This window comes from Chiloscyllium punctatum, chromosome 39 (assembly GCF_047496795.1).
Source record: "Chiloscyllium punctatum isolate Juve2018m chromosome 39, sChiPun1.3, whole genome shotgun sequence".
Classification (NCBI taxonomy): domain Eukaryota; kingdom Metazoa; phylum Chordata; class Chondrichthyes; order Orectolobiformes; family Hemiscylliidae; genus Chiloscyllium; species Chiloscyllium punctatum.
In genome coordinates, this window is record NC_092777.1 from 39934612 (window position 1) to 39959222 (window position 24611).

At 38.3% G+C, this 24611-nt stretch overlaps 1 protein-coding gene across 21 annotated transcripts in view; it reads left to right on the forward strand.

The window, feature by feature from the left end:
- The window catches only part of rbfox3a (RNA binding fox-1 homolog 3a), a 1527015-nt gene that overhangs the window by 831213 nt on the left and 671191 nt on the right, over nt 1-24611 (forward strand). For all 21 annotated transcript variants that reach the window (XM_072558494.1, XM_072558496.1, XM_072558499.1 and 18 more), the window contains one exon: nt 5676-5741. Coding sequence is in view for 10 of the 21 variants with exons in the window: in XM_072558484.1 (XP_072414585.1) it covers nt 5676-5741 (66 nt within the window). In the remaining 11 variants the exon portion in view is untranslated. The remainder of the gene's footprint in view (nt 1-5675; nt 5742-24611) is intronic.

Below are 24611 nucleotides of genomic sequence, written 5' to 3' on the forward strand. Positions count from 1 at the left end.
CCGACACCGTACAAAGAACGTTAATGCCTTTCACTGTTCCACTTGCCTTAGTGCCACCCCCTTCTCTCCGATACCTCACACCAACTCTAGCTCCAATACTGCACTCAGCTCCCATCAAGGCTTATGCTTTATGCTCTCATTAATGCCAACAACATCACCTTCACCCAAACTAAACTGCAACACTACTAACCTGGTACACTTTCTGTGCTGCCTATTCACTTGTTTAGGATACATTCCTACCTTCAACAACATTAGTAACTATGCCATCTAATTTTATTATCTGTAATAGCTGCCTCTCTGTCATTCCACATTGCTCAGGGCCTATTAAGATTCTGCCCACAGTCTTTGATTTAAGAAATATTCTGAGGAAAAACTCCATTATTTATGTTATTGAGAAAGAAATGGAAAGAAGTGAACTTGCAGGTGAATGTACATCTTGTAAAGGCTGTTCAAGTTTTTGATTACCCTCTTTAAAACACAACGCACCTACTCTGATATGTTTTAGGGAATCGATCCACTTGATGGACTTGACTCGAGAGGCAGTGGCACATTCATGCCATCTCTTGAAGCTCATTTCTGGCAAACTTCAACCCAGGATCAGTGCTATCAGTGGCTGTCAAGGTCACTATAGCATTTATGCTTGGTCTATTCCAAACTGCCACAAGGCATGCCAGTAACATCAGTCAATCTGCTGTTCACAGATGAATCAAGCATGCATTGTTTGGTACAGCAAACAATTTCATCACTTTATTCATGGGCAATTGGCAGCAAAATGAGAGACAACAGTATTTTTCACATGGCGGATTCTCCAAAGTCTGTGGCTCCATTGAAATCCATTTGGCCCAAGAGCTCCTGTACACAATCCCTTTGCCTTCACAAGCTATAATATTCAGGCTGTCAGTGACTATCAAAATAGGATCATGCACATGAATGCACATTTTCCAGTCAGTTGACATAAGTTTCATTCTGAGGCAATACATTTGTATCAAATGATCAAGCCACCAAGAGGCTATGCAGTAGTTCTGTTGTTGCACTAGTATTCAAGAGGTCTGAGTAAATACAGCAGAGAATTTGAGTCAGGTTCCATTGTGATAATTGGGGAATTTGAAAATCTGGAAATAAAACCCAGGTTTCAGTAAAAGTGAACATTAAACGACAAGGTCATAACAACCCAACTTAGTTCACCAGTTAACATTAAGGAATGTAGCTTACCAACCTTATCTGGTTTGATCTGTGAGTGCAAGTACTGAGCAAATTGGTTGACTAATACCTGTTCTCTATATGATAAATTGAATCTGACACTTAAAATAATTGCAACTTCTTGTTATGCATGACAACAAAATCTTAGAGCTTGCCCTTGTATTTACAATGTTTGGGTAACAGCAAACAAGAAATGTGATGACAATTAAATGACCATAGTTGTATCGCTAATGTAAAATTGAGGGGTGTTAATCCTGAAGACCTTTTCACAGTATCCATGCATGCATGGTCTTTGCAAGAAGAATTTGGTTAACTTCTGCAATAATGTTCACGTGTATGAAAGTAGACATTAAAAGCCATCAATAAATAATTCAGGGGATCTGTAAATTGTACGTCTTGTTGGGAAGTACTCTCTTCCTGTTAGAAAGCTTTTAGTGAAACTCTGGTATGAAGCTGCGTTATGCTCAGAAAATAAACTTGCTTTCTCCTGTGGAGAATAAATAAATAAATGACAATCATTTCGACTATATGAAGCTTAAGTAGAACCCAAATAATGGGTTAAAACAAATTATAACAAACCAAAGTAAAAAGCAGATGCTAAACTCGTGACATGTACTAACTCTAAATAGTGTATTCAAAACAAACCTGTTGACCTTTATATGTAGTGAAGAAAAAAAAGCTGCTTTTCTGTAGTGAATTTCATGACTTCCAGATGCTCAAAAGCAATTTGCAGCTAATGAAGGACTTTTGAAGAGAAACCACTTTGTTGTGAGGAAATGTGACAGCCAGTTTGTGCAGAATCAACAAACAGGAATGTAAAACTGACCATTGTCACATCCATGCAGTTATATTAGTTTCTTCATGAAGAATTGACACTATTATTGAAAACAAAATGGAGAAGAGCAATCTGTTTTGAGACAAGGTGAAGCCGAGTTGACCCGCCTTCTTGTATTCTAATTGTGAGAGAATCTGTGCTTTTAATAGTGTGTTTTTGAGGCAGACGTTAACTAGAAAGGAAACAGAAAAGGGAAGATAGAAAGGAAAGTGATGCTCAAGTCTCTCATAAAACAAAAGCAACTTATATTTAGAAACCAAAGCTTCTGGGCAGGCTGTAACTATCTGAAAGATAGAGAAGCACGCAAATTAATCTGGCATTTGATAAATCCAGTGGTTTAGTATAGGCAGGATGAAGAATGCAAACACCATTTCCAGAAGTTGAGGATAGGTTGCTATAGTTTTGCCATTCTTGAAAACAATATTGATAGATCTAAACCATCCAGATGGAGTTGACCAAGTTCTGCAAGTGGGTGCCATTTTTGGTGAAGAACGTGACAGTGAAACCTGGGTTGGTTGTGTGCTGCTTGCAGCTTTAGGATGAGAATCTGAATCCAGGATTAGATTCAGTCTTAGACAGAGAGGAATCAAAATTCTTGCTAGAGATGATTAAGTGCAGAACAATATGACCAAGTTTAATTATCAATACACTGTTTGGACTGTTGAGTGAGTTGTCAATTCATGTGTAACTACTGTTGATTCTGGATGCAAGTGTTTAGGATGTATCTAAGCCAGTATTTAGTGTTTGCTTTGTTTGATCTCATCCAGTTAAAGTTCTTCTGTTTTAAACCATGGAATCTTGTAATAAATATTTTTTAAAGCTTAGAAGACCCATCTTATCATGCTTCTTGAAAGTTAAATACTCAGAGTTAAAACACATTTTTCCCTTGTAAACAAAGCCCATCCTCGTGCTCAGTTGAGCAGTGATAAAAGGGGAACTATTGTAACATCCCTCCCTCATCCATAACACCAGATAATCTCTTTTATTTTCCCCAAAATGATGTTAATTGAGAGATAAACATTGGCAAGAATGGGATACTGCCTCTTGTCTTCCAAATTGTATCAAGTGAGCCTTTATGTTCCCCTGAGAGAGCAGACAGAGTCTTAATATTGCCAGCTCATCTGAAAGGTAACAAATCCAGCAGTATACCACGTCTTGGTAGTGCATGGATTTGTCAATGAAGATTAATGCATTCAGAAATCTGGAGTGGAATTTGAAGTGGTTAGTGGAGAATCTACCCAATGTGTCAATAAATAATTCGTTATCCATTTTACTTTCACTAGTTTATCAACAAAATTAAATAAATTGTGTGTTTTGTAATTTATTACAAAAACATATTGTCCATGTGAAAAAGGTAACTATGGCAATCTGAACATTAATTTAAGCAGTACAGATTTATTAGACCAGATCACTCAAGAGAAAAAGAAATTCCGAACAAGTTATTTTGGGCAGCAGCAGATGTCATAAAAGTTGATCTAATTATGACAATTGAACTTCGAAAAATGTAGTTAAATGAAAGGAATGCTTCATTTTCATAAATGTCCAAGGAGTACAGTGACATTGTGATTCCGACTGAACTAGTATTCAATGAACTTTAAATCAGTTGAATTTAGTTCTTTTTAAAGTCTGGAAATAATAAGACCACAAAAGTTTTTATACTGAGGTAAAAATGAAACTGGGACAACAGACTAAGTTAATAAAGCATTGGGGATTTATGGTTTTGTAAATAAGGACACAGGGTAGGGCTTTGAGCCTGCTGACAGAGATTACCAAGTGGATAGGGATCAAAGTTACTAACACTGGCTGGTGGGGGCTCAGTTTCATGACCCCGTTCCTAGCTGTTTTTCCCCCGGGGTGGGTGAGAGGATGGAATAGCCACCCTGCCCTACAAAGTGGGTAGTTGTTTAGCTTCATAAAAGCTTGTTAGTTGCAATAAAAGGTGGCAGACAGTTTCCAGAACCAGTGGGTGGAAGTTGAACAGCCTGTGGTGGCAGGCTGAGGAAGACCAAAGCTCCTGTAAGGCCTCAGGATCCTCACTACCCACGAATGGAGTTAGATGGTATTCTTTAAAGGGATTCTTCCAGCCCTCATAATGATGGTGGGATGGAAAAAACAGTTTTATTTAAAAATTTCAATAAGGTTGGTGACAGCTCTCTCCATACCGAAGCATCACCTCAGTTATTTGTCCCACTCTTCTTGGAACCCTCTGGTGGCCAGAGACTCTGGGACACAGTAGAAATTCTTCAAGGATATGCTCCAAAAATCTCCGGTGAGATCAAGCATACCTGCTGACACATTGGAAACAATAGCTTGTTACTAACCAAAATGGAGAAAGCTGATTCATGAAGGCACAGAATATATCAACAGACGTTGTTGCAATGATGTAGAGGTGAAGTTGAGGCATTGGAGGGAACACACATACCTTCAAACAACCCAGCTACCCAACACTTTAAGACCCATCTTCCCCATGTATGGCAAAGTCTGCAAATCGTGCATTGGATTTATCAGCCATCTCAGATTCCACCAAATTAAAGAGTCATAGAGTCATAAAGAATGGAAACAGACTCTTCGGTTCAACCAGTCCCTTTCCCAAACAAAACTAGTCCCACCTGCCTGTGTTTGACCCATATCCCTCCAAACTTTTCCTATTCATGAATTACCCAAATGTCTTATAAACTTGTAAATGTACCTCCATTCATCACTTTCTTGACAGTTCATTCTACACATGAACCACTGTCTGAGTAAAGGCAATTGTTCCTCATGTCCTTTTTAAAGCTTTCTCCTCTCAACTTAAAAATATGCTGCCCTAGTTTTCTACACTCTCCATCCCTGTCATTCACCTTATCTATGCCCCTCATGATTTTATAAACCTCAATAAGGTCACACCTCAACCTCCTACACTCCAGTGAAGACGTCCCGGTCTCACCAGCCTATTTTTATATCTTAATCCCTCCACAGCCGGCGACATCCTGATAAATCCTTTCTGAACTCTCTTCAATTTAATAATAACTGTCCTATAACAGAGCAACCAGAACTCCACACAGTATTGCAGAAGAGGCCTATACAACCTCAACATGTCAGGCCATAAGATCATAACAATACTGAAAAGGAGGGATTCAATGATGTGAAGAGATAAGAGAAACTGGGATTGTTCTCCAAGATTGTTAATTGAAATGGTAAAAATTATGAAGAATTTCAGCCAGCAGAGGAGATTAATTTACGATAATTGGCAAAAGAAGCAGAGGTGGCGTATTTTTTTCATACAGTTGTTATGCTGTGGAAAGAATGACGGAAATGGGCTCATTGGTAACTTTCAAAAGGAAATTGGACAAGTACTTGAAGAAAAAATATGCCTGTTTATGGGAGAAGACAAATGGAGTTAGAGTAATTTGGTAGTTTTTCAAAAGATTGGAAAAGACATGGTGTGCTAAATGGTCTCCTTCCGTATTGTTTTATTTAATGAAATATACTTTCCCAGATATTATTATTTAAAATTAATGTACATTGCAAACAGCAAACTGATGGGAATAATTTCAAGAAATTATCCTTCAGTTTACTATATGGCCATTTAAATGAAATCTTCTTGAAATCTTTTATTTCAATCCACCATTAGTAATTATTGCTCTATTGTATTTTTCAGAATCCTGAGTGCTGGTACGGGGGCTATCCATGCCATTTTCACCATAAGACTCCAATAATCTATAGGGTAAGAGATATGTAAAATTATTGGTCTATTTAGTTTTATGTATTAATGATGGTGCCAACGCGAATGTTGAGATGCTAATTTATTTTCTATCTGAAATATTATAAAATCCTACAGGACCAGAGTTCATGACTCTTCTGGTAAACATGACACTAATTGGATTATTAGCAAGCTAAAAATAGATGTGCCTTATAAAAACAAACTTGCATGCAAAAGTTACAAGCATGTGACCTGAAGATGATTTTTCTCACTTAATTTTCGGCAACATATTGTGCAAGACTGCATTGCTCATTCCTAATATTTAAAGAGGAAAGGTGTTCCACTGAAGTGTTTATGCAATCCTTCAATGCATTTAGGAGTAGTCATGTGTTTATTGGTGAATCTAACTGCTGGTTTAAATGAAAATAGAAGCAGACATTTTATATTGAACTCCACAGTTGCACCATCTCAAAATCTGCCCATAGTCAGTCTTTCTGCTTCTTTATTGTTTTGATTCATTACTTCCTGGAGCAGAGTCTTGTGGTATCATAGGAAGGCATATGTGTACAACATGTTTTATCTTAGGTTGTGCTTACAAAGGAGCTTTAAACAGTTGAGGATAATATTACTGGAGGGGCATCAGTAGATTTACAGCAGGTTTAAACTCTCTTATTATGGTTACATAACAGTTCAGTGGTACATATTTCCTCTTTAGCTACGTTGTTAATCATTATTATTTATTCAATATAAAATTAGTCACAATATTGGTTTGCCTATCGTGTAGAATTTCTGTTTATTCAATAAATTAACGTCATTCTCTGTAATTTTAATCTAATCCACCAGACGGAATGAACTCTTGTTTTAAAACTCTCTGAATTAGCACTGAAGTTAACTTGAGTGGGGTTTATGAATTAAAAACTGTCCTGTTCTTACTGGCCTAGTTAAGTTAAAATTGGGGCCATAATGTAATAGTGATTATATGAAAATATTGGTTTGTAAGTAAGATAATAGTTAACTTATTGGTCACAGTATTACTGGTGTTACTTCTGTCAAATTCTTGATTATTAATCTGGATGTGGATAAGATATTCTGAATAGTTTTCTGAATGCCATTATTTTCTTTCACAATGTTGAATATTAACTGTGTAAAAGATTTTGTATATTGTTGGTTGTATGCATTACTAACTCAGCCTTACACTGTTGAATGTACATTTTTTTTCACATTGCTGATTACAATTGCGACATAGCTTTTGCACGCAATTAATACCTGCCCCTGACCAAAATAGTTCTTGCATTGTTGATAGCTGTTCATTGACAGTCTGGGATTATTACAAGGAAGTAACATTAATTGAAATGTAGTATGTACAATGCACCCAACACTCTGTTTTTCAAAAGTGATACCTTACAAATGCTAACCTTTATCCTCACATGGTCTGGCCTGACAAGTGGGATTTTTGAGAGCTTGACAGCCAACCAAACAGTTACCACACGAGATGTGAGGGAAGGCTTCTGCCTGAAATTGCTTACTTCAGGAGGGAGTTTCACTGGTTCTTCATTAAGCCACTAGATGGAGTGGAGGATTTGGTCTTGTTTCCCCATCAAAAGCACACCTCCTTCTAAAAGATCATTTGAATTGTTAGCAGTGGTCAAGGAGGCTGCATCACCCAAAAATGTCCATTCTTCCAGCTGAAAAATGAATGTATGATGTTGAGTGGCTCACAACAAGAGGGACAAGACAGGCAAATCCATCATCAAGGAAACAAACAAATGTATTTTCCCTCAACTAGGGACGGCTGATCACATACAAATACAGGAAATACACAGCTAATGTCAAGAAACAATTTCATTGTAAAATCTAAATAACATGCGCAAGCCAGATATGATTTACAAAGCATGTAAGTACACACATGAGCAGATCTTAATATATTATTCTACATTGCATTTTGAAGCAATAGGATTTCAGCTATAGAGAGCCCATCAGATTCACAGGTATCTCAGCACTGTATCATGTCGGACTATCTTGGCGTGACTAGTATTAATAATGAGAACCATGTATGGCCAGTTGTCACACCAGAGAAAATATTTTAATGTCTTTGATTTTGAAGAATGGCAATCCATTTCAGGTCTTTCAAACATGTTTTTTTTTATCTTCTATCTATCCTGTCATTTATTTTCACCTAACCATGGGCGATTTGTTCTCTCAAAGGGTTCAGGGCTATGTCTCACTTTTCAATATCATTCTTATTCAAAAGTTTCAAAAGATTCCTTTGAGAATAGGTTAGTCTGAGCAGCTCAATACATGACTCTGATTGAGGGTGTTTGCATTACGGAGATAGTTAAGTAGATTTTCTGCAGACTCATATTTAGGTGTGCAGGAAAATATATTCAGCATTATTCAGGAAATCACATATAAATGCTGTTTGTGCATTGTTGCTGCCTGACAGCTGAATAATTTACCACTCACTTAAGCACTAGTTCCGTTTATGCAAAAGCAACCAAAAATTGTAACAATTAGAATCATGATAAAAGACGTGTAAAACAAAAGAAAGTACTTGCATGTAAACTGATTGAAATCGAATACAGAAACAGCAGTACATGTCTTTCTCCCTTTGAGCCTGTTCCATAGTTCAATGACATTATGATAAAACTTTAACCACCTGGATATACTTGCCCCTATTCCATATCCCTCATGCCTTTGGTTAACAACAACCAATCTGACTCAGGTTTAAAATTCACAGTTCACCATCAATCGGCATTTGCAAAGAGTTCCAAACCTCTTTATAGGCAATGATAGCTGCTATCCCAACTGCAGGGATTTCACACCCCACGCATACAGCTGCAGTACCTGTGGCATCTCTGCCAGTGACGACAAGTAACAATGCTTTGGATGCTGACCAAACATTGCACCACTCCCAACCATTGCTGCCTCACTCACCACCCTGTTCCCCGTCTCACTCACCACCCTGTTCCCCGTCTCACTCACCACCCTGTTCCCCGTCTCACTCACCACCCTGTTCCCCGTCTCACTCACCATCCTGCTCCCCATGTCACTCACCACCCTGCTCTCCATGTCACTCACCACCTTGCTCCCTGACTCACTCACCACCCTGCTCCCCATGTCACTCACCACCCAGTTCCCTGTCTCACTCACCACCCTGCTCCCCACGTCACTCACCACCCTGCTCCCCATGTCACTCACCACCCTGCTCTCCATGTCACTCACCACCTTGCTCCCTGACTCACTCACCACCCTGCTCCCCATGTCACTCACCACCCAGTTCCCCATCTCACTCACCACCCTGTTCCCCATCTCACTCACCACCCTGCTCCCTGACTCACTCACCACTCTGTTCCCCGTCTCACTCACCACCCTGCTCCCTGTCTCACTCACCACCCTGCTCCCCACGTCACTCACCACCCTGCTCCCTGTGTCACTCACCACCCTGCTCCCCGTGTCACTCACCACCCTGCTCCCTGTCTCACTCACCACCCTGCTCCCCACGTCACTCACCACCCTGCTCCCTGTGTCACTCACCACCCTGCTCCCCGTGTCACTCACCACCCTGCTCCCTGTCTCACTCACCACCCTGCTCCCCACGTCACTCACCACCCTGCTCCCTGTGTCACTCACCACCCTGCTCCCCGTGTCACTCACCACCCTGCTCCCTGTCTCACTCACCACCCTGCTCCCTGTCTCACTCAAGATTCCTGTCACCTTCCACTCGCTGTTCCTCTGCCTGACCTTCTTTTCACTCAATCTCACTCCTGAGTCTTTGGTGTCTCATTCTTGTAGCAGAGTTTATAATGGGACAATGACCAGAGCAAAGTGTGCTGGCACTGTGTTGGGCATCATGCAGCAGGAAGCAAAATGAAATGCACAACTATAAGGTCAGCTGCACCAATTTCCTCTTCTGCTGCTTTACCTCATTATACTCCTAAAAATCCTGACTTGAAACTTTGGTCTCTCCCCAGAGACTCTCCAACCAGCAAAATAGTTTTTCTTTGTTCATCCAATGTGCTCCCTGAACATTTTGAAAATTTTGATTCAATTACAAATTCTTCCAAATTCTCAGAAACCTTCCAATTTAGTGCTAGAAGTCTCGATATCATTCTGGTAAATCTTGGCTGCACACCATCCAAGGCCAATGTACCCTCATTCAAATTTGTTACTCAGAACCATTTATTACTGACTGTTCTCCTGTAAGGCTTTGTATTTGTGAAGCTTGATGCCTTTCTAATTACATTCTGTTCCTCTCGAAATAAAAACCAGCAATCCTTTAGCCATTTTAATTATTTCCTATACCCATTCATGATACTCTAATGATCGTTGTATCTTCAACACAAAGTCCATTTGGAATACACTGTTTCTAACTTTTCACCACTTGAAAAGTACTTGTTCTATCATTTTATGTTTGAAGCGATAACCTAAAAAATTCCTGCATTGAAATCTATTGTCACAGTTTTGTCTATTCACTTAATTTAGCAATATTACTTTGCAATATTAGACTCAAATCTGCACTGCTTACGATACTAGCATCATTGAGTCATTGATAGATTTTATTATGATTTTCTATCCCCTTATCTAAATCCTTACAAATATGGTGATTACTTAATGCACCAACACACATCCTGTGGGACTCCACCCAGTTACATTCTGTTTAGTAGAATACCTTCCCATTATTCCTGTTCACTATCTCCCACCACTCAGCCAATTTCCTAACCAGATCAATTCTTCAGTTATACGAGCTTCAGCTTTAGCTAATGGTCTCTTGTAAAGGACTTTATCAAGTGCCTTTTGAAGCCCAGACAAAGATTCTGCTGTCCACAACTTTTGTCACCTCTTCAAAAAATTCAATCAGATTCACCATACATGATCTACACTTTGCAAATCTATGTTGGCTTTCTCTGATCAGCTGAATATTTTCAAGGTCTTCAGTCACACTATCCTAAATGATAGATCCTGGAAATTTCCTGATAATCCTCCAGTTTTTTTCTCTCACTTCTCTGCTAAAGTTCAAGTATCACATGCAATTTTCCAACTTAAGAAACAACTTCTCGATTGAAATATCTTCAGAAAATTAGAGTTTGAGCATCTGCAATATATTCAAGCACTTCCTTCAAAGGCCTGAAATGGAAACCATATGGCATTGTGAGCTTGGCACTCTTAAGTTAATTTGGTCAATATTAGTTTTCTTAGGATATCTGACATATGAACATAATCACTAAGAGCAGGAGGAGGCAATTCATCTCCTCGAACCTACTCTACCATTCAGTATGATCTTGGTTGATCTCACCCCAGCCTCAACTCCACTTTCCTGCATAATCTGCATAACACTTCAACATTTGCTCATTAAAAGTGTATCCAGCTCCTCTTTACATTTACACAATGTTCCAGTAGACACTATACACAGGGGCAGTAAATTCCATAGATCCATCACCCCTTTCAAGAAGTAATTTCTCCTCATCTCTGTTTTAAGTCTGCTATCCCTTATCCTAAAATTATTACTTTTCCTTCTAGATTGCCCCACAGGAGGGGGCATTCTCTCTATGTCTACATAATCAATCCCCTTTCGCATTCTATGTACCTCAATGAGATCTCCTCTCATTCTTCTAGACTCTAATGAGTATAGGCTTAAACTTTTTAATCTCTCTTCATAACACAGGCCCCTCACCTCTCAAATCAATCTAGTGAGCTTCCTTTGAATTGCCTTCAATTCAATTACATCCTTCCTCAAGTAATTGTTGAAATAACAAGTTGACTTCCTATTTTTCCAATTGAAATGGATAACCTCACAATTGTCCATGTCAATTTTAGATTCCCTACAGTATTGAAACAGGCCTTTCGGCCCAACAAGTCCACACCGACCTTCTGAAGAGTAACCCACCCAGACCCATTCCCCCCTGACTAATGCACCTAACACTATGGGCAATTTAGCATGGACAATTCATCTGACCTGCACATCTTTGGAATGTGGGAGGAAACCCAGGCAGACACGGGGAGAATGTGCAAACGCCACACAAACAGTTGCCTAAGGTGGGAATCAAACTCAGGTCCCTAACCACTGAACCACCATGCTGCCTGATTCTATCTGCCAAATTTTGGCCTACACACCTAATCTATTGCAATTTACACTCCGCCCTATTTTTGTGACATCTGCAATTTGCCTATCATATCTCCTGTCCCCATGCCCAAGTCATTAATATAGATTTGAAACAGATAGGGAGCAAGAACCGAACACAGTAGCACTTGTGATAAACAGTAAAACCAAATCAGCCTTTCCACCTGTGTATTGACAAAATACTGAAATTTTCACTTTCAAAGACCTTCAATAGCTACTCCAAAGGTTCCTAAGTTTTGAATAAACAATCCCACATTTTATAAGTAATTAATTCCAGACACCAATTTTAATATTAAACAAAAACCTTAATTTATTAAATATATAATGATATAGCAGAGAAAAGTTAAACCAGGTAATCTAATTAAGGTTAATGCTTTAAACTGAAACATTATTTAGCAGCCCCATTCACACAAAAGACAGACAGAGTAACAAATTATGCAATAAATAAAAGAAAATAACAAAACTAAACAGATAACTCAGTGGTTTTCACAATCCATTGTTTCACAGGCATAAACGTGGGCTCCTTGGTTGCTTTTCTGGAGACATCAATAAGGGTCATCTTTTCAATTCCCTCAGGTTAAGGTAGTGATACTTCTTTTAGCTTTCTAACTGGGGCTTCCAAGAGCAGGCAAGGAACTTTCAAATTTTCATGTTATGTCATCAGCAGCCAAGACTCTTTTCCCTAGAAAACACAATTTTAAAAAACTCCAACTCCAATACCGCCCTGATAAACTGACCATCTTTTCCTGCATCCTCAATTACCGTTCAACATCTTCTATCTGCTTGAATGTAAGTTTTCTTCTGACTTGCCGAATCAATGACCAGGTTATTAGTAGCCAAGTTGTGCCATTTAAATACAATGTTCTTCCTGAGATTGCTTGGAACCCTTTTCATCAAGACTCAGGCTCAGTACTTTTTCTGTAGTAATGATGATTGTTCTAAGGTTCTTCCCTTTCTATAACCTCTGAATTATCTGTTACTATTGGGATGGTACTCGTGTCCTCCACTGTGAAAACTGAAACAAAATATTAATTTTGTGACTTCAAAAATTCTGTATTCCACACTGTTAACTCCCCAGTCTCATCCTCCAAGGGACCAACATTTACTTGAGCTACTGTCTTCCATTTTTTTACATTTACAGAAGCTTTTACTCTCCATTTTTATATTTTAACTGCTTTACTTTCATAATATTTCTTTGCTGTTTTAATCATTTTTTAGTTGTTGTTTATTAAAAATTTCTCAATCTTCTGGCTAGGCACTGGCCTTTGTAATATTGTATGCCTTAGGATTTGTCTTAATCATATTTTTAACTTCTTTGCTTAACTAATTGATGTCTTATCCCACTTCTTAAAATATTTCTCTCTCTCTCTGGAATATATTTTAATTCAGATGAATTGAATATCTCCTTAAACATCTTTCACTTCTCATCAACTGTCCTAACTTTCAGTTTACCTGCTATTTCACTAGGGCCTAATCTGATCACATGCCAAAGTAATTAGTTTTGTTTCACTCCAGAATGCTAGTGTGGGACTCCAGTTTCTCCCCTGAAACTGAATTTGAAATTCTAGCATGCGATAATCACTCTTCCCTTACAGCATCCTTTACTCTGAGATCAATAATTAATTCTGCATATTCCTCCAAGAAACAGCCTCTTATACATTGAATGAACTTCCCTTTGAGGCTAACCTTGCCACTTTGATTAATCCAGTCTACATACATGTAAAATCACCCATGATTATTTCTGTACCTTTCATACAAGCATGCTGACTTCTTCCTCCATAACTCCCACTGGAATCTTTTTGTTTGTTTCTTAATTCTACCCATAAAGTCATGACTACCTGTTTATCTTTCCTTATTTCATCCCTTATCATCAACATGATTTCATCCTTAATCACTAAGAGTGCTTCTGTTCCTCCACTTTTTTCCTCATCTTTCCTGTAGATATTATGGAGCATTCCCTATTTCCTTATTTTTATTGACAAAATTACATTTATCAATTTTAAAGGGCCCAATTTGCTTCTGACCATCTTCTTTTTGCTTAATACAACTGAAATGTTTGTGTTGTTTTTCATTTTTTACAAGTTTTGTTTCATTCTCCATTTTTGTAGTTTTTACCATTGGGTTTGTTACTCTTTGTTGTTCTTTTTACTTCCCTGTTTAGTAAGATCTGTGCTGCATTTTGCATTTTTGTATGACTTTTCATTTAGTTTTACATTATCTTTAGTTGTACATGCTATCTTTTTTGGCAAGAAGTGCCCTTTCCCTTCAGGCTATACATGGTTCTGGATTATATTAATAGCTTTTATGAATGCATTGATCTTTTGTCATTTTAAATAACTGACTTCCTTTATGCTCTATGGGCAGCCTCTGTCTCATCCCGGTGAAGTCAGTCTAAGTCTTGAATCTTAATAACTGCTGGATATTTCTGCTTTTAAAGCACTATTCCGAATTCAATCATATTATGATTGCTATTGGATAAATGTTCACATGCTGTTCAGCTGTTAACGAAATCCAACTTACTACTCTTAACAATGTGTAATATGGAATGGTGCCTTGTTGACTCTCGAGCAGACTTTTGCAGAAAACCATCTTGGTGATGCTCAGGAAATTGATTAACTTTCTAGAATGTGCCTGTTTGCTTATCTTAACATATTTGAAGTTCAAAACCTTGAATAAAACCACTTTCCTTAAATAAGCATTTGTTCAATTTCTGCATTTATACAATCTACCATTTCCCAGACACTATCAAGGAGCCAATTCATAACTCCCACTAGAATCGTTTTTTTTTTGTTTCTTAATTCTATCCATAAAGTTATCACTGCCTGTTTATCTTTCCTTATTTTATCCCATATTATCTAAATGATTTCATTCTTGATCACTGAGGGTGCTTCTGCTCCTCCACTTTTTTCCTCATCTTTTCTGTAGATATTACAACTTTATAATATTTAGTTTCTAGTTCTGATTAAATCGTAGCCATGCTTTCAGTGACAGTTATCATGTTATCTCCTCCCAAGTTGAAATCACTGCAAATTCTTCCTTGGTTTGTGTCACAGCTGACAGCAATTAGATTTACCCATTCCCCACATTAAAATAATTCTCGGCAAACTTGCTTTCACTAAGTCCCTCATAATGGAGTAGGGCAATCAGTAGAAAACATGTCTCTCAACTGATACTAATGATGCCTTCTACCAGTTAAAATTGTGCTTTGTTGCTAATAACATTGTACAGATAGACCATAACAAATCTAGGGCATAGTTAGTTGGGGTTAGGTTAACAGCTGTTAAAATATTTCATGCTAAATTTCTCCAGTAGCCAGAGAAGGATAAAGTGCATGTGTGCTCTCAACATGAAATTAAGTATAATCTGTGTGGAAAAGATGAGAGTCTGGTAGATGCAGTTACAGAAATGAAAGGAATTTGTAATAAAAATGTAAAATTATTGTTTCGTCACTCTATTTTTTGCAGTTATTCTAGGCTACAAGGCGATCAATTGATGGTGTGTGAATCCATCTATCATGACAGTCCAGTATTAAAATATTCATTAGACTTCCTATGTTGATTAGTTTAGTTAATTAAGCTTAAGGGAGGTAAGGAAGATCTATGTAGACCTTTGGCAATGCAGAAGTGGCCTATAACTTTGATTTGCTTTGAACAATATATTGGCAGGGAGCTGTTGAGGGTGTATCTTTATCGTGCTAGTCCTTGGAGATTTGTGAACCCAACACTGAGATCAGCGCTATCCAATATGTTTTGTCCAAAAAAGCTAAATGAAACTCTGAATGTTAGACCTCAATTACAGTATCCAAACCTTATGATTGTCCTTTTCCAATGTCAAGTGAAAGCATGAATTGAATTAAACAATGAAGCCTAGATAAGACATATTCATTAAGGGTAGCATGGTGGCTCAGTAGTTAGCGATGTTGTCTTACAGCATCAGGGACCTGGGTTCAATTTCAGCCTCAGGTGACTATGTGGAGCTTGCACATTCTCCTTTTGTCTGTGTGGGTTTCCTTCGGGTACTCCAGTTTTCTCCCATAGTCCAGAGATGTGTAGTTTAGGTAGATTGGCCATGCTAAATTGCCCATAGTGTCCAGGGATGTGCATATTTGGTGGATTAGCCATGAGAGATACAGAGATAGGTGAGGAGGTGGGTCTGGGCGGAATGCTCTTTGGAGGGACAGTATGGACTTGACGGAATAACTGTCGTACTTCTACATACTGGGGATTCTGTGATTATATGCCATTGTAAACACTTTGTTTTGTTATAAATAGAAAGTGCACCAAATTATTCACTGCATCCTGAGGGTTGGGATAAGGCAGTGCCAGAAAAACTGAATGGCCTGAAGGTGGATAAGTCACCTGGACCAGATGGACTACACCCCAGAGGTAGCTGAAGAGATAGCGGAGGCTTTAATGGTGATCTTTCAAGAATAGCTAGAGTCAGGAGGGTCCCAGAGGACTGGAACCGCCCCCACCCCCACTAACACGACACCACTGTTTACAAAAGGAATAGGCAAAAGTTGGAAAATTACAGACTGATTAGCCTAACATCAGTCATAGGTAAAATCCTGGAATCCGTTGTGAAGGATGAAATTTCTGAATACTTGGAAGTATATAGTAAAATAGGACAGTCAGCTTGGATTCATCAAGGGGAGGACATGCCCGACAAATCTGCTAGAATCCTTTGCGGAAGTTAACAGGCAGGTTAGACCAAGGAGAGCCAATGGATGTTATTTACCTGGACTTCAAGAAGACCTTTGACAAGGTGCCACACAGAAGGCTACTGAATAAGATAAGGGCCCATTGTGTCAGAGACAAGGTGCTACCATGCAGAAGCTTGGCTGTCTGGTAGAAAGCAGAGAGTGGGGATAAAAGGGTCTTTCTCAGGATGGCAGCTGGTGACAAGTGATGTTCCGCAAGGTTCAGTGCTGGGACCACAACTTTTCACTTTATGCATTAACAATCTAGATGAAGAAATGGAGGGAATTCTGGCTAACTTTGCAGACGATACAAAGATAGATAGAAGGAAAGGTAGCATTGAGGAGGTGGGGAGGTTGCAGAAGGATTTGGACAGGTTAGGAGAGTGGACAAAGAAGTGGCAGATGGAGTACAATGTGGGAAAGTGTGCGATTATGCATTTTGATGGGAAGAATAGAGGCATGGGCTATTTTCTAAATAGGGAGAAAATTCAGAAATCTGAAATTCAGAGAGACTGGGAGTTCTAGTTTCGGATTCTCTCAAGGTAAACTTGCAGGTTGAGTCAATAGTTAGGAAGGCAAATGCAATGCTAGCATTTATTTTGAGAGGACTTGAATATAAAAATAGGGATGTACTTCTGAGGTTATATAAGGCTCTGGTCAGACCACATTCGGAGTATTGTGTGCAGTTTTGGGCCCCATATCTCAAGAAGGATGTACTTACCCTGGAGTGTGTTCAGAGGAGGTTTGTGAGAATGGTCCCAGGAATGAAAATCTTAACATATGAGGAACGTTTGAGGACTCTGGGTCTATAGTCAGTGGAGTTTAGAAGGATGAGGGGAATCTAATTGAGACATAAAGAATACTGAATGGCCTGTACAGGATAAATTTTGGGAAGATGTTTCCATTGGTCAGAGAGACTAGGATCCGAGGGCACAGCCTTAGAGTAAAGGGAAGACCTTTTTGAACAGAGAAAAGGAGAAATTTCTTCAGCCAGAGAGTGGTGAATCTATGGAATTCACTGCCACAGAAGGCGGTGGAGGCTGGGTCGCAGAGTGTATTCAAGACTGAGATAGATTTGTTCTTGACTATCAAGAGGATCAAGGGCTACGGGGAGAAGGCAGGACAATAGGATTGAGAAACTTATCAGTCATGACTGGAGCAGACCCAATGGGCTGAATGGCTTAATTTCTACTCCTCGGTCTAATGGTATTATGGTCTTATTAATGAAACAACTGGGGTTTTAACCAATGCAGCTTGCCAGTAACACAAATGAGATAGGAAATTTGGGTTTTGGTGGGTTCTAAAACCAGAATAACTCAGAAGCACTGTGATTGTGTTAAAATATGAGCAAATACTAGGTGATGCTCTATTGTCAGATGAATAGTTCTTCCCTTGTTTATACATTTTGGTTCCACAGGGAATGCAATCAATTCATATGGAATGGTTTGAATTGAATGTGATTTCTCTACCCATAGTTATCAAGGTCCCTTCCACAATCCAGGTAGCAGTAAATTACCAATTCAATGTGCAACTCTTGTTTGCGACAAAAGCAACAAACATCCCTAGCTCGGGATTTTTAGTCTTCTTATTGTATTAGTTTCTCTGCTTTACTGTCAGCCTCCCATCACCCATATCCCTTTATCCAGCTGTGAAGGGTTTGTTTGCAGCCTCCTGGCAATACAGTCTTTGACCTAACTGGGAGAAGCTACATGAGAAAAGCTTCGAATGACTCATGCTCTGATTCTGTTTCCTGCCTGTGGGGAACTGTCTGGTTTTTGCTCAGTACCTCTCCTTGATGGCTCAGCTAAGATCAGAAATGCAATCCTCTTCCATGGAGGAAGATACAGTGGATTGGAGAATCAACACCTATGCTGGTGTGCTGCACCAGCTTTGAATGAAACTCCTGTTTTGCAACCCCAGGCTACTTCTTTAAGCAAGCATTGTTTTAATTTTAATAGCCAATAATCAGTTTCAAAAACTGTTGCATTTATGCTTAAACAATTAACGTGCATCAATTATAATTTGCAAAAAGTACATGTGCAGCTGCAAAATAAATAGCACTTTTGACAGATTTAATCTTTGAACGAGAGCTCTCAGTGCTAGAGACCACTCTCTCCAGCCCCCATAATGATGTTGGCCTGAAGCCTAATACAGAATTGGAATACAAATCAAACAGAATACAATTTAATTATTGATTATATTTTCTCAGTCTTCCTCAGTTGAAGGCTAAAGATACTGTTACTTCAGCAATATCATGAACCAACAGTAGCTGTAACCATTTTTTAAAGTCAGGTTTTATCTTGTATTAAGTTGAGATCAAGGCCTTTCAAAATTTATTGTTTATAAGCCAGACATCCTTGTTTGTAAGTAAGTCAACCTTGAATATTCTGAAGGGCAGCATTGCACCAGAACACAAATCTGTTACTTTATTTGGTTTTAATGGGATAGATTTTCCATTTTTCCTGAAACTTTTAATATCAGAGTTTCACAACTTGGAAAACTTTTTAAAAGTCTTTACTTCTGCTTCCTTTCACCCATAAGCTGAGAGATTGCTGAGTGACCTGTTCTTATGCCACTGTCAAAAAAAAAACACTCTGGCCATCAACCACTGTGAGGCAAGCAAGAGTAATGCAAGTTCTTTATCCATCAAACATTTCCTTCTCTACCTGTGGCAAAAAGAACACCTTAGATCTGCTCATCATATCCTCACAGAGAGTAGCTGTGCTGGACAGCTCAACATAGAATTCAATCGGTATGCTGAGTTAATGGTTATGGGACTTCACTAGAAACCTCGGGGTTGTGAGTTCAAATCTTACCAAAATAAATCGTGAAAATAATTCAATGAATTTGTGAACCGGCATCAAGAAACGTCAACATAAAAGTTATCTGATTGCTGTAAAGTAAATCCTACTGGCCATCAAAGTGTCTGAGGAAAATGCATCCCTCTCTGACATATGATTCTTATCTACAGAATGCGGTTGACTCTTACTGCCTCAGAACTTGTATAGTGCTGGACCATTATTTTAAAAGTGTTGGTTCAAATAGTGGTTTAATCCAGACTTATGTGTATTCATTAATATATTCACTATTATGTCTAACACCAAGACAATATTCAAAAGATTATTTCTGGCACTGGGTCATTATTTTTAGGTTTTAAACAGGCATATGATTTACCAGACAACAACAGGAACTGAGGTTTGATGTTCAAATGGTAAATACCACAATCAGCATTACTTGTTAAACATTCAGTTTACAGGTAGTGGAATATTTTCCTTTAAGCTGACACTTGAAAAAGGAATGGAGGTTGTCAATGAATATTCCTTCTATATTTAAATTGCATTGCAGATTACTCAACAATTCTGATTTTTAAAAACACGAAGTTACCAAACTAACCAACCCACATAGTTCCAGTATGCATGACATATTTTGTTAAGATCACTGCTGCAGTCACATCTTGTGTAGTGTAATATGTTGAACGTCGGATTTGCTGATTTCAAGACATTGCTTTCATGGGATTTTGACCTGTCTGGAAATAGTAAGTGGCCTGGTTTAGACAGGCAGGACTAAGACCACTGATGACCAAAACATTCCGTTAAAATAATTCAAACATCAATGTCAACAATGTAGCTAACAGCTTTAAGTTAAAAATAACAACAAAGTGAGATTGTTGGTTCCTTTCTTTCCTTTCATGATGTTATAAAAATAATGTCTTGATTATCTAAGTTCTGACTAACTGTTAGGTAACTGATATCCAATATCTCACTAATAGTAACCAAAACTGGGTTCCCAATTAGATGAAAATTGTACCACTGACAAGCAATAGTATTTGAATATATTGATCAGGACTGCTACCACTAAATAACATCAGTAACTTTTTTTTTGGTGATTTTGTTAGATATATTTTATGTAGAGATGGAGCAAATACAATCCTTCATTTATAGTAATTTTGAAATTAAACCTCTCCATAACATCACACAGTTGTTTTCAATTTTTTTCTTTTTTTTTAAGTTCATGTCTGAACATGTTATTTACATTGTTTTCAGTCTGGTCTGACATCTTCAGAATTGAGGCGAAAGTGAATGCTGCAGATGAGTCAAGAGTGTGCTGCTGGAAAAGCACAGCAGGTCAGGCAGCATCCGAGGAGCAGGAAAATCGACATTTTGAGCAAAAGCCTGTTCTGATGAACGGCTTTTGCCTGAAACATCGATTTTTCTGCTCCTCAGATGCTGCCTGACCTGCTGTGCTTTTCCAGCACCACACTCTTGACTCTGATCTTCAGAATTGAGTCATACCAGACTTGAAACATTAACTCTACTTCTCTCTCCATAGATGGTGCCAGATCTGGTGAGTTTCTTCAGCAATTTCTATGTTTGTTTCAGATTTACAGCATTCACAGTATTTTGTTTCTATATAACATTTAGTATTAGGGTCTTAGAGATGTACAGCACAGAAACAGACCCTTCAGTACAACTTGTCCATGCTGACCAGGTATCCTAATCTAATCTCATCCTATTTGCCAGCCCACATCCCTCTAAACTTACAGAAACTTATTCAATCCAATCACAAGCTTGTTAGCTCTGTTCATACCCTAACCTAGAAAATAGTTCAGGCCACACATTTGGATTTTCTGGTTTAAATTTAACTGACCGTTCCTATGTGTGGAGATGGGGGAGATACTAAACAAGTATTTTGCTTCAGTGTTTACTATGAATAAGGATATGGAAGATATAGAATGTGGGGAAATAGATGGTGACATCTTGAAAAATGTCCATATTACAGAGGAGGAAGTGTTGGATGTCTTGAAATGCTTAAAGCTGATGACTTCCCAGGACCTGATCAGGTGTATCCCAGAACTCTGTGGGAAGCTTGAGAAATGATTTATATCTGTGTCATTTGGCAAGGTCCACGTTCAATTTTGGAGCCAAGTGTGACAAGAAGGGGTAGAAAATTAATGCAGAAGGGTGCAGTAAAAATTAGAACCAAAGTAAGTAATAATGGTTAAAATGTCAAAGTTTAAGGCTCTTTATTTGAATGCTTGCAGCGTCTGTAACAAGGTAGAAGAGTTGAAGGAAAAAATAGAAAAGAATGAATTTGACTTGAAACCTGCAGTGAAGACATAGTTTCAGGATGATCAAGACGAGGAGCTCAACATTCAAGGGTATTTGACCTTCTGGAATTCTAGGCACAAAGAAAAGAAAGTGGGGTATTTGTTAATAAATAAAAATATCAATGTTGTTGAAACAATAGATGATGATGTGGAATCAATTTGAATGGAAATAGGGTACAACAAAGGAAGAATGTCATGGTGGGAGTTGTCTAAATGTCCCTGAATAGTTGCCTCACAGTAAGACAAAGTATAAATTAGGAAATAATAGACATGTGTAAAAAGGGCAATGTCATGCATGATTTTAGTCTGCATATTGACTGGACAAATCAGATAGGCAAGGGTAACATGAAAGAAAAACTGTAGAGTACATCAGGGTTTGTTCCTGAGAGCAGTATTTTGCAGAAACTATACAGGAACAAGCTATTTTAGATTTTGTAATGTGTCATGATGTAGGATCACTAAATGATCTCACAGTTAAAGACCCTACTGTGGAGAGCAATAATAAGATAGTAGAATTTCGAATTAAGTTTCAAGGAGACCAACTTGGATCTCAAAAAAGTGTCCTCAATTTTAAAAGGGGCAATTACAACAATAAGATGGAAGAGTTTTCTATGGTGCACCGGCATAGTGAGTGAATCAGCCGTGGCAGACCTTTCATCAAATATTCAATAACACTCAGCAGAAATTTATTCCAGCCAAAAAGAAGGACTTAATAAGAAGGATGAACCTCCCAGGGTTAAGAAAGGTGGTCAAGGAGAATATTCAATCAAAAATTAAGACACACAAAGTGAGGAAAACTAATGGTAGACCTGAGGGTTGGGTTCCTTTTAGGACTAAAAAGCCAATAGAGAGGGAATAAGTTGATTATGAAAGTAAATTGGCAAGAAAAATAAAAATAAACAGCAAGAAGATATACTGGTTTATAAAAAGAATTAAAGTAGTGGGACCTTTGGAAGATGCAACTGTCTAATTAACAATGAGGAACAGAAAATATCAGGTAATTCAAGCTAACATTTTACTTGTCTTTATGATGGAGGACACTTCAAACATTCTCAAAATGACAGATAAGCGAGATTTTAGCAGGAGGAAAGGTCTAGTAGTAATATACATAATGAGGAGTAAAATATCTGATAAACTTAATGGGACTGAAAGCAGACAAGTCACTAGGACCTGATGAGCTGCACCCAAGAGTTTTAAAGGAAGTGGCTGTAAAGGCAGCAGAGGTGCAATCAACATATTCCAGAACATTCAGGATTCTGGGAAGATTGGAAAATTGCAAATATGCCTCTGTTCAAGAAGAGAGGCAGACAGGAAGCAGGAAACTCACAGCCGGTTAGCCTAACATTCGTCATTGGGAAAATGCTACAGTTCATTATTACAGAAGAAATAGCAGGACATTTAGAAAAGCTTATGTTTTGAATCATGTTTTGAAAGGGGAGTCATGTTTGACAAATTTGCAAGAAGTCTTTCAGAATATAAAAAGCAGAGTTGACAAAGGGGAACCAGTGGATGTAGTGTATTTAGATTTCCTAAATGCATTTAACAAGATGTCACATAAAAGGTTATTACATGAGATAGGAGCGGAAGGTAGTGGGAGTAATACCAGTATAGATTGTCTATCTTCTACATGTTAATCAATCCACAATCACAATTAGTAAGTATTTTTCAGGTTGAAAATATTTAATTATTGGAATACAACAAGGATCAATCCTTGAGTTTCAATTATTTAGCATCTTTATTAATGACTTGGATTAAGGCTGATGATATAAAAATAGATGGGAGAACATGTTGTGGTGAGGAAGTAAGGACTTTTCAATGGGATGTAGATGGATTGAGTGGGTGGGAAAAAACTTGGCAGATGGAGTTTAGTATAGGAAAGGGGGAGATCATACACTTTGATCGGAAGAATCAATAAGTAGGTTATTACTTAAATAGAGAAAAACTCCAAAAGATGCAGTACAGAAGAATCTGAGTGTTCTTGTATATGAAACACAAAATGTTAGCGTGCCGGTAAAGCACTGAGAAGGCAAATAGAAATTTTGCCTTTATTGTGACTAGGCTAGAGTTTAATAATAAGGATATCTTGTTACAACTGAACAGGGTGTTGGTGAGGCCACATCTGGAGTACTTGTGCAAGTTTAGCCCCTGTATTTAAGGAAGAATGTACTGGCATTGGAAGGAAGTGCAAAGAGAAATCACTAGGCTGATTCCTGGGATGAACTAATTGATCTCTCAAGAACAGCCAAGCCTTTATTCTGTCGAGTTTTGAAGAATGGTAGGTGAATTTATTGAAATATACAAGATTCTGAGGGAACTTGACAGGATAAATGTTGACAAGATTTTGCCATGAGTGGAGGAATCTCAAAACAGGGGAGATAGTTACAGAATAAGGGAACACTCATATAAAACTGAGGTGCAAAGGAATTTCTTCTCTCAGAGGGTAATGAGTGTCTGGAATTCTGTACCCCAGATTGTTGTCAAGGCCTCATCACTAAAAAAAAAATTGAACATGAAGTAGATAGAATTTTGAAGGATTGGGAAGTTGAGGGTTGTTATAATTTGGCATGGAAGAGGTGTTAAGGCCTGGGACAGAGCACCCATGATCTCGTTGAATGGCAGGACTGCCTTGAGGAGCCAAATGGCCTACTTCTGCTCTTAAGGGAGTTATTGGCCGAATGTTATTATAACTAAGCTATTAATCTGGGGTCCTAGTAATGTTCTGGGGACCTACGATCAAATCCTGCCATGGCAGATGGTGGAATTTGAATTCATTAAATAATAGGAGTCTAATGATAACCATGAAACCATTGCTGATTGTTTAGGGGGGAAAAAGACATCTGGTTCACTAATGTCTTTTAGGAAAGGAAACTGCAATCCTTAATGGTCTGGCCTACATGTGATTCCAGACCCACAGCAATGTGGTTGAAATTTAACTGTCCTCTGGGCAATTAGGAATGGGTAAGAACATAA